Below are 12,167 nucleotides of genomic sequence, written 5' to 3'. Positions count from 1 at the left end.
AAAAATGAAATTGAAAAATAGTCAAAGAGTTTACCTTTATCAATGTTTATCTGATTTGAGATTACTTTCTCTAAAATCTTTAAAACAATTCAGAAAACTTTCATATAATTTATCCTTAACTAAGATGTTAATGTGTGTAAAATATTGTTTTAATAAAGAGGTGACCAAAACATATGCTTGAATTGGCCATTTTAGGTCAAATACGTAAATTTTGACATATTTATGACATCACTAGTAATCTTTCTGCACTTAATGTCCAGATTATATACATGTATATCAGAGACATATGTATTATATGTCTCTGTATATATCTGTGTTTTTGTCTCGGCTCCGACGAATGTCGCGGAAGGCGAGACAACAAGTGTTGCTTTTCCGGCGGCGGCGTTGGCGTCAACAATTGTGAAGTTTTCTACTTAAGTCAGTTTGATGGGAACTACTTGTGATAGATCAATGATATTTTTCTATAAAGTTGCATTATTATCAGTACATACCAGTTTGACGACTATTTCGTGGCCCTGTCACCGTAGGTGATGACCTTGAATGTATTACCAATTTTCAATGTTATTTTTTCTACTCGAGCTAGTTTGATAGGAACTACTAATGATGGACAATAATATTTACTATAAAGTTGCATTTCTATCAGTACATCTCAGTTTGTTGACCATTTCGAGGCCCTGTCCCCTTGTTCATGGTCCAGCGATGTTGCTATCCATCGATTTGTCTTTTTCCGAAATTATAGCCCACAGGCAAGACATACCTCTTAAAATTTCAATTTCACAATTGGGAAGCTGAAATCATCCCTTTTGTCGTAAAGATTTGTTCTCAATCGAACTTCATTGTCAAATTCTAGATGCAACTCTAGATATGAGGCAGACTTGACTGTATATGTTGTATCTTTTATTTCAAGTTCGATGGGACAGATGCGTTCAACAGTCACCAAACTTCGAATTATTTAGTGAGAGGGCATCATCTATAAAATGGAACATAAAGCTGTAGGATATTGTATGGAAGCGCATATGGTACACCCCTTGTAAAGTTATTTTGTTGCAAATAAGTTGGAATTATTAGTTATGTTGTGTGTTATAAGCTGGAATCAAATCAACATGTGGAGTCAACTTGTCGGAATGATGAAGAAAAATTGCATTACAATGTCGACCTGCTAATATAAATGTAATGACATAGTAATAAGAAGACGACATGTTGAATTTAACTTGTAATTGATTAAGTCGACAACTTGTTCATTTCATGATGAGGTAAAACCACGTGACCATTTTGGAAAAACATAGTTCTATTTTTTAATCGATTTCCATATGTCGTTTGTTTAATGTGCTTCGGATGAGTGTCGCTATCCATTGAATTAAAGTTCGAGTTAATATTTGGTATGAAAAGGGGGAACGTCAGTCAGATATCAGAAAAAAGTACTAAAAAATAACAATATTTCGGACATAAGGGGGATATCCCCACACCACTTGGTCCGGCGTTTATTTTCCTCAGTTCTCAAACTGAAGCAGTATTATACTAAATTCCTGAAGGCTTCCACGGAACCCTCTGTCTCGCATGAGATTGCTGCTGTCAGTGTAAAATTGTAATGTTGACTTTAAAAGTTTATTTTTCTGTAACATACAAAATTTGAATAATAGTTTTTTCTGTAGTTGCTAAAATCTTGATCTAGAAGATTAACGCCTATACAAGTTTTATAACAATTCATGGAGGTTTACAAACTTATCAGGAAAAAACAGTTTTGCTTACTGTAAAAAAAAATTGTCCTGTTCCCTAGTATCTATGTAGAATCGCAGTGAATTATACACAAAGGAAGCGCACGGGGAGGGATCCGCTAGCTAAATAAAAATAAGATTAGCAAAACCTTTACCGCAAAGTAAGCTATGAACGATTTCGAAATGACATGTAAAACTACTCAAACATGAAAAACCTAACGATTTAAATGACGAAGACGCCGACGCAACTTCTAATAAAGTTAGGAGATGTGGTGTGATTGCCAATGAGACAACTAGCCACCAGAGTTTAAATGAAGTGGATGTAAGCAATCATAGGCAGCTGTACGGCCTTCAACAAATCGTATAGTCGGCTATAAAAGGCTTGTTGGAGTTATCTTCTTTTGTCCATGATTATAGTTGAATCAATTACAATCAATGCTTTATACAATGCAATGTTTAATTTTGACTTCCACTGATAAAACACAGATCAAGTTGAATTTGGGTAGTGTCACTTTAACCATTATTGAGTTATGCCCCTTTATAAATCGAAAGATTGCAAAATTTTTAGTTTCCATTCTGTTACTTAAGTTTGGCCCAACCAAACATTATGAAACCTATACACAATATTCATTACCACAAAACTAAGATCAAGTACAAATTTTTTGTTTCCGTTTTCTAACTTTAGTTTGCCTCAACCAAATGTTATGAAACTTATACACAATGCGTATTACTACATAATACAGATTAAGTACGAAATTTGGTGGCGACACTTTTACCATTCTTGAGTTATGTCCCTTTTATAAACATAAAAATTGCTGAATTTTTCGTTTCCGTTCTCTAACTTTAGTTTGTCTCAACCAAATGTTATAAAACTTATACACAACCGTTCTAGAGTTATGCGTGTTTACAAATAGAAAAAAATGCTGAATTTTTAGTTTCTGTTCTCTACTTAAGTTAGCCTCAACTAAATATTATGAGACTTACACACAATGCTTATTACCACAAAACTCGGATCAAGTTCAAATTTGGGTAGCGTCACTTTTACCGTTCTTCAGTTATAACCCTTTATAACTATATGACATGCAAGCGGGGGCATCATCTGTGGACACTATCCACATTTATTTTATTAGTTTATCCTGACTTTTTTTACGTAAATTGTTATCCTGCCTTTTCCTTTTTGCGAAGTTTCTCATCCTGCCTTTTTTTAGTCGAAACTCTTGTCCTGCCTTTTTTTCAATTTCATCCTGCCCCCCCCCCCCCCTAAAAATCAAATGGTAGCTCACTAAATCAAGATATGTGTTTCTACGTTGGTCATATTTTTTTTATGAAACAATGTTGGAATAGTTCTTTCAATCTGTCTTTAAGTTTAGAATGGGGTATACTAGTGTAAAGGTAGAAAAGTCAGATGCTTTATACTATTGCAAGAGGAAAGAGACTTAGATTGTATGAACTCTAACATACCTTGCCAATTTTTAGTTTCACATTTGATTCACACTGCCCCTAGGGTAAGTAATCTCACAGTAACTCTGAAGCCCGGTTTTGATTAGTGATAAAATTGATGTTATTAGTTTGGAAAGATTTTTCGTGGAGCACTTGGCAGACACAGCAATATAACGTATGGACACTTCTATAATATTAATATCCGGTACAGTGAAGGAAGAATTGACCAAAAATAGAGTTTTGGGGGTAGACACTGCTTTTGGTGTCAATTGCGGGTTTTAATTTCATCAGCTTTATGTAATTTTTTTTGTATTGCTGATTTTACTTTTTTAACAATTTCCGACTATCTATATTTAAGTTTCAAGAATATATATGCAAAAACGCTAATATCGGTCAAATGTCGACTTAAAGGGCGTCTGGAGCGCTTTTCTAGACTAACCTTCACAAGGAGCGCTCTAATGTACGTTGATATGAAGAAAGTGAGTAGATCTTACACATCCTGAGCACTCTTATCTCTTTCTGATATGTTATGGATTGGTTGTCAAAATATTAGACAACTACATGCATTTTACACTTGTATTATATGTTTATCAATGGCGTCCATGTTAGATAGCTTGAAGAAAAGATCACACAACGTTATACTGCATACACAAATTCGGGTTAGGTTTTGCTGAGTAGTTGAAATCGGTTAAGTTGAGAAGATTGTTTTTTTTAAAAATGACGGCGAACAACGACGAACGATAACAGACCCCAGAGGAGAACAAAAATAGCCCCCAACGGACGACAGAGAAAAACAAAAATAGCCCCCCCCCCAAAAAAAAAAACACCCTAAAAAGAAGGAAAAAATGGAGAGAGATAGAGAAAAAGACGTAACATGTGGTTACCTTACGTAACCCTATCATGATATAATCGTTGTCCTTATCAACTACTACTGCATTTTATTATCTTTGTACTGATATTAGTCTGAGGAAGTCGTATGGTGCTTTCAAATTCTCCATTGAAATAGAATGAAATTGTGTAGTTTTTTTCTGTTTTTTGGTACAGTTATTTCAGTAGAAGATATTCAAGACCAGCTGACAAGCGGATTGTGTCTGTGTATTGATGCGAACTATGTCTATGCCAGAAGTGACCGTAAGCCTAATTTATTTTTACACATTTAAGAAATTGCTTTTATGGTTAACATGTCGCGACCACTAAGGTAAATTATTACTTAGGGACCGTCTTTACCTTACTACAAGTAATAATCCAGTCATTTCGTTGTTGAAAACTGTCCTTATATGAATTGCATTAGGATATTGTAAAACTTATATCTATCATATTTTCAATCTTTAATTGTGAACATATGAAATACAACTTAAAACTGCATCAATTTATTCTGAATCCTTATTACAAAATTGCATTTCTATAGCCAGTTGTCGCTAAAATATTTCACAAAACAAAATTTCAAGGGTGTTTCTACATATCTATAAGTAAAAGAATGTACAGCACATAATTGAAGCACTTCCGTTCCACTTTTGTGAATCTATTTTTATAAAGTTGTTGGCATCTTGTTTAAGAAAAATTAGGCACTGACTACGGTTACCCGCCAAAAGTAACAATAAGAAATAATTATTGTTACTTCCGAGACTAATTGCCGAGATGAATATCCGGAGAGGAACCCAATTTCATACGGAAATTCCAGCAGCAGGTAACAATACTATAATTTTTTATTGTTACCTGCAGTTATTGTTACCTGCAAAATATATCAAAAATGTTTGATTTGCAAGCAATATGTGAAAATAATTTTATTAATTAAATTATGATGTAAATACATTTACATGATTAAACTTCCAGATATTGTGACAGTTGTGGTTATGCCATCGATATCGTTTTCGTAATACATATGCATTTGACTAAATTTGTGGCCTCAAAGTTAACAGAATGGTATGCTGAAGGCCGTTCGATTGCCTATAATTACTTACAACCACTTTTGAATTCTGGTGAAAAGTTTTCTCATTGGCAATCAAACCACATCTCCTAATTTTTATTCAGATTTCTATGTTGCGTTTTGTTTACTGTAACATGGTTGGTCTTTCGGTCGTTTTTTGTTTTTCGCATGACATTGAAAGATAATTTTCGACTTGTGAGTTGGAGCATCACTTCGGTATCTTTCGCCTCTCTTTTGTAATACTGGAAGAAATTTATCTTAACTATTTGTATGCAAATAATTTAGAAAAAATAACGCATAGAACCATTGGTAGGAGAACTTTCACTTTACGTTCGAAAATTTGTGTTTTGTGTACTTTTTTCTTATTTTTTGACTGCCGGTTACCCTATAATGTAGGCATGCCCCTCGGTCCACTTTTCGAAAGCCCTGGATCAGCAAAAAAACCCAGTTTGGAATGGTACGAGTTCGCAATGGTACGAGTTCGCAGTTACACGAGATAACATTGGTACGAGTTGAATTTTAGTAGTCCGAGTTCATGGAAATCGGTTTAAAAGTAGAACTAATTTTTCCCAAATGGTCACGTGGTTTTACCTCATCAAGTAATGTGATAACTACATCAAAGAACGACAGAACCACATCAAATACTGGAACGACTACACCATGTAGTGTTAAATCGTCAAAATTTGAAACATCAATATTTAAAGTTACAGCCATATAAAGATTATTGACAAATAATCATTACGAAATAACAAAACCACATCATGTTATGAAACAACTACATTACGTTAACCCATATACTCATCAAGTAATGTTAAAAGCACATTTCCTAATGACACAACCACATTAAATAATATTGGAATCAGATTAAGTAATGACAAACCAATAGTAAGTCATGAAAACCCATATTAAGTATTGACAAAACCATAGATCTATCAAGTCAATACGAAACCCCATCATGTAATATCGAAACATCATTAAGCAGGGGCGGATCCAGGATTTTGGAAAGGGGAGGGCGTAGTATTCCTTTTTTTTGGCTAAAAAACATAAAATAAGTGTAAAATGCATTTTATAGTTAAAGTGTAGGGGTTGGACATTTTTGGTGCCGTATTCCCTCCATCAATTGTCTATTATGAAATGATTGCATGGATGGATCCAAAGCTATGTACTAATTAATATATTTGATGTGGGATTTGTCAGTAAAAAATGGACATGGAAAATTCTCGTTTGTTGTATGGTTAGTTAGCATAACCTCACAGATTTCTTGTTGTAAACAAGATATACGGCTATTCTATGAAATTTACAATACGACCAACACGAAGAAAGACAAACAAGCAATTTTCATCCAAATGTTTGGTTGAAATTCTTTTACCCAACAAGGGAAGAGAGGGGTTCCAAATCAACCAACGGCTACGAATTAGTCGGAAATGACAATGAAGTTGTGAATGACGGTCGACACATGGAGACATATAGGTCACACCCAGCAGACCGGTTGCAGTCGGGCCTTGAAAAAAGTATTCAGTATATCAGTTCGGCGAAACAGACATTCCGGTCAGATATGGGATTCACATGCAACACCCGCCCCCCCCCCCCCCCAAAAAAAAAATACGCCCGTTTTTTATTCATCATGGTCATTTAATGCTAAATAATTCTGTTGAAAATATGTTATTCTAATAGCAAAAAAGTGGACAAGGTTATTGTTTTCAATCCAGATACGGCCAGAATTTTTGTTTAAGGCAAAAATCAGTGTCAGAATTTTTTCTCTAAAATATCTCAGACTGCCCCCTCAGATCAAATGGTCCGTACCTTAGACTTTAAATCTATATCTAGAGCTTAATGACTGGGGATCACTATTCAGCATTGTTATTAATGGGCTGGGGCATGTGGGGTTAAACATGTTTTCGTAGGTAAATAATATTGCTGTGGAGCTTTTTTTCATGAGAATGTAATAGTATTACTTTCTGTTGGGTGGAATTGTAAAATAGAAGTCAATACGTTCTTGCTCAATACTTAGTCGCTTTGAAGGCGTCAGGCTTGTCATCCTCAGCCTAAGCAATGTGTTACTGTAATTTGAATTTCAAAATGACTGAGTGACGTTTTTTTCGACGAACTGGTCAACTCCACCGTAGAGAATCACATGACTTTGACATAATCAATAATATATTACAGTAAATACGAGCGAAAAATATCTTTATAAGTAAAGAATTGTCGCATAAAAATTAAATACACGGGAAATGGCAAAGTTCACGAAGTCTAGTCTGATTAATCATTTTACAAAAAAAAAAAAAAAAAAAAAAAAAGTGCAAGCAAAGGGGGGCGTACGCCCTCTACGCCCCCCTCTGGATCCGCCACTGTTTAGTAATATCAAAACCATATTATGTAAAGACAAAATATCATCAAGTAATAATAAAGCCACATAACGTAATGTCAGAGTACCACATAAGACAGCTGTGGCGTTCCATGCAATTTAGTTATAATAATATTCAATTTCCTCGGACCGTACAAATAAAACGTTTCAACTTTACATAGGAGACTATCATTTTTCAATTCTTTCTTAAATTTAGATATATATAGAGTCGACGCTGCGAATATTTTTTGGATCAAGCTTATTCCACTCACGTATTGTGGAGGGAATAAACGATTCAGTAGTAAGGGAAAGTCTACAAAATAGAACAATAATATCATGACCATTTCGCAACGGATAGTTAGTTGTACTTTGTACACATGGGACAAGATTACATAGGTACTCTGGTGCATGTTTTTTATTCATATTATAAAACATCTTAGCTTTTCTTTTCTTCTTCTTTCGAAAAGAGATTCCCAGCCAACCTCAGAGTACAAGGTTTTAATTTTAGTGAAAATTGGTAGCCCGGTTACAATTATTGCGGCCTCTTTATTGCAAGTTTTCTAATTGATGTGAATAGTATATTCCACAATAATCCCACCCTTCAGTGCATGGCATATTCAAAAATGGGTCGAATAAAAACTAGGTACAGTTTTCTAAATTATTTCCAGATATTCGGTATTTAAGTTTACGCAAAACATTTCTTGACACTTGTAATATTATACTTTCAACATGATTTTTCAATTTTGCGTCACTTCTTAAATGAACTCCCAGGTGCTTATGAGATGTACTTACAGGGATATTATTACCATTTAAGGAAAAGCTTAGGTCTGGAATCTCGATATTTGAGAAAATCATAATTTCGGTTTTATCAGGGTTAAAGGACATAATAATTTGGTTGACCAATCATCCAGCTCTTTCAGGTTGCGGTCGATAACAGATCTTATCTGTTCTCCGTCGTTACCAAAATAACTTGAAGAAGTGTCATCAGCAAATAGCCGACACAGTGATGTAAGCTTATCAGCAATATCAATAATATATAAGATAAAGAGAAGAGGGCCCAGAACTGATCCCTTGGGAACACCAGCTGAAACATTTCAAAAGAGCGAAGACGAATTATGTCATGCTTCTCTTTTCAATACACTAAGCTTTCAGTTTGCATATAAGGCCTCTGTGCCAAACTTTGTCAAAAGGTTTAGAAAAGTCACAGAATACAAAACAATTTATTCTTTTTTTTTCGAAAGAGTTTAATATGCAGTTGTATGTTTCTAAGAGTTGATGGACAGTTGAATTTTTAGGAAGAAATCCTGGTTGATATTCATAAATTAATTTATTAGCATGTAAAACTTTAACCTTTAACTTTTATTAACACTATAGACAGTTTACACTGTAACAAGAGACAGACAAATGATAGAAATGATATTTTATAATGGTGAACAAGATAGAAAGAAATATATACATAATGATGTCAGTTACTTCCTAAAGCAATAGCACATTATACCTTATTCTCTGTACACAAGTATACACATTAATAACACGTGAAAATCGTTCAGAACTATAATATTTGGATTTAAGATCGCCAGTCGAATAAATGTAAGTGATGATAATATATTTATAATCATAGATAACGTTTTTTTTTGAAAATTGACAAGTTATTCAAGACTTTTACATTACACAAAGACAGCAGACCTTTCATTTTATATTCTGAAGGGTTTACAATGTAGTAATTTGGGATATATTTATGTCTTAATTTTGTTACCTCGTCATTGCGACATACAAATAAATAATGAAACTGATTTCCAATACAATTATTTTTACACAATGTACATAATCTTTCTTCTTTTGGAATGTTATGTCGTCGACCAGTTTCTATGGGAATTTTGATATTTGAACATCAAAGTTTGGTTATATATATTCTATCTATTTTCTCTTTTCAATCTTAATAAGTAATTTTCTAAGCAAAAATCGTGTTTAAACAGTAAATAATATCCACCTCTTGAGGAGTTTTCAGCATCACTAAACCACTTTTGAATGAACTGGTCGTGCGAAATTTGCTTTTCATATATTTTGATGTCAATATTTCGTAAAACACACTGATTGTTCCATATATTACTCAAACATGTGTTCTCTTATGTAGATTTTATAAAATTAATCCACTTAGAAACAATATTTCCAAAAATTGGTATAATAATTCTGATGAGTTTGTGCTGTTCAATAATAATTTTGACCAGAATGATAACATTCGTGATCGTACTTTATTTTCTAAGAGATATCAGTTTCACCATACACCATAAAATTAGGAGTACTGGTTCTTAATGAAAGTTTTTTTTTCAGAAATTTTAAATTCTAAAGCATCAATGTTTTCGAGCCCTCATATTTAACAATAGTAAATCAGTATGGGTTCAACCAAAGAATCGAACAATTTCAGTTGTAAATCAATAGGGATACCGGTATATAAACTTCTAAGTTTTCTGTAAAGAGCATAAAGTGCCTTTTCTGCTTGATCTATCATTTTTTTCTGGCATTTATAAATCTACCGTTACAATTAAAAAGTAAGCCTAGAGAAGGATAAACATCTACTATTACAATTTCAGAACCATATAATTTGAAATCATGTTAGTGGTTTCTTTTGCTTTTTCTTTTTGAAAATATCATAATCTTTGTCTTATCAGTCTTCACAGAAAGTTTCTATTGTGTACAATATAATTCAATATATTTTATGTATTCTGCATATCACTCGCTGTTTCAGCAAGTATAAAAGTGTCATCTGCATAGAATAAGATGAACATTTGTGAAAATGCTCTCTCACCCCATATGGAATTTACTGACCCCATATATATCGTATTAGGTCACTAGCACACTGTGTAACGAATTTATCTGACCGACTATCTTAACATGTGACATTTAGACTAATAGCCTATCAAAGTGATCCAGTCTCCTATATAAATAGCCTACTTCGGAGTTCCATTGGTCTATTCAAAAACAAATATCAACAATAACAACTTGTTAGCTTTTAATGTGTTTTCTGCATTTATTTCAATCGTTCATCATCAATTTCTTCATCTGTTGTCCGGGCCAAACGTTTCAGTTTTTTCTTTAACACCGTGCTTTTCTTTATGAATTCAAATAAGCCACGCCTACTTACCCGATATGAAATATACACGGTCTCCATGCGGTCGCTTTCAACCAATCATATTCCTAGATATGTATAAGAGGTAAGATAAAAGTCCAATATGTTCTTGACAATGCATTGATACTGTTTCAAGTCCATTTATGTTGTTTTCACACAAAAATTCTTCTAGATACGAAAGAAAAATCGAAAACAGAAAAGGTGACAAATTTTCTCCTTGGCGTACCCCGAAATCGCTAGAAAAGAAACCAGAAATATAATTTCCCTTTTTGACACACGATTTGATATTATCATTCATATTAAAAATCACTCTTAAAAGTTTTCCTGTAACTTGATTTTTTACCAATTTTTGCCATAAACCCAACCTCCAAACAGTATCGAACGCTTTCCTAAAATCGATAAACGTACAATAAAGCCTTTTACCAAATGATAAATATAATTCTATCAGAACACGTAAAAAAAATGTTATCCAGAGTTGAATAGCCTTTCCTGAAGCCAGCTTGTGCTTTTGAAATAATTTCAAATAAGTCTGCATATTTTGAAAGTCTTCCATTCAGTATTGCAGTAAATAATTTCCCCAGGGAAGATACTAGAGTAATTCCTCTGTATGAGTCAGGATTAAGGGGGTTCCCCTTATTTTTGAAAACTGGTAAAACAATGAAGGTCCAAGCTTCAGGAATGGCCCCAGAGTCTAATATTTTATTTTATCAAATAATTTCAGATATAAGGGTATCATAAATCGAATGGTAGATTTGACATATTCATTTAAGACCATATCATAACCTGGCGCTTTTCCGTTTTTTAAATCTATAACGGCTGTAAACATTTCATTTTCTGTGATTTTACCATTTAAGATTGCGTTTACACGTTCGTGATCACAATTTGGTATTTCAAAATATATATCGTCTCGTTCTCCGTCTGTGTTCAAATTTTTGAAATAATCATGGAGTTCATCAAGATCAATTGGTGTGTTTACTACCGAAAGTTTTGCTGGCTGAATCAATAAACACTTCATTTAAACTTCCGACTAATTCGTTTAAATCGGTTTGTAAATTTTAATTAGTTATATCAAGCGCATCTAACTGGTTCGACAAGTTATCAATGGTAAATTTTCTTTCAACGCTGTCAACAAATTGATTTCTTTTGTCACCAATCCAACGAAATGTCAACTTAGCTGTTAAAATATAAATCCGATCCTTTGTCTTTTCTTTATCCGGAATTCTTCTCTAATTGTAATCGAATATGTCCAATAAGTTCACAATCTAGTATGATGTAGTTAACGTAAATAAAAGTATTAATGTAACAACTCCAGAGAAATTCTGAGAATCCAAGTATAATAATGTCTAATGTGAAAGTCTAACTTTAGTGTCTGTATATATATAGTTGTCACGGAAAACTCTAGAACACTGTAGAAAGGAAACTCCTTGAAAACTGTAGAACGGAAACTTCTAGAATACGGTAGAAGTTTAAATTACACATCGTATATTATGATCATTCCAGAATTATTATGTAAGTCAAATAGAAAGTTCTAATCATTCCATCAGTATCTTTGATTGTTCCAGTGATTTCTAAACTGCACAGTTATAACATTTATTTTGTAAACAACTATAAGTA

At 33.3% G+C, this 12,167-nt stretch overlaps 2 protein-coding genes across 4 annotated transcripts in view; one reads left to right on the top strand and one right to left on the bottom strand.

Annotated features, from left to right (window-relative positions):
• LOC127701625 (terminal uridylyltransferase 4-like) overlaps positions 1-12,167 on the bottom strand; it is a 697,935-nt gene that overhangs the window by 247,167 nt on the left and 438,601 nt on the right. The window lies entirely within an intron of this gene.
• Positions 4,133-12,167, top strand: part of LOC127703070 (uncharacterized) — an 82,226-nt gene continuing 74,191 nt past the window's right edge. Inside the window, exon 1 of the mRNA XM_052207461.1 lies at positions 4,133-4,286. Coding sequence (XP_052063421.1) covers positions 4,163-4,286 — 124 coding nt within the window. The 5' untranslated portion in view covers positions 4,133-4,162. The remainder of the gene's footprint in view (positions 4,287-12,167) is intronic.

Source organism: Mytilus californianus, unplaced genomic scaffold (genome assembly GCF_021869535.1).
Source record: "Mytilus californianus isolate M0D057914Y unplaced genomic scaffold, xbMytCali1.0.p SCAF_1, whole genome shotgun sequence".
Classification (NCBI taxonomy): Eukaryota; Metazoa; Mollusca; class Bivalvia; order Mytilida; family Mytilidae; genus Mytilus; species Mytilus californianus.
The sequence above is the reverse complement of the archived record's forward strand: the minus strand, read 5'-3'. Positions and strand labels throughout refer to the sequence as shown.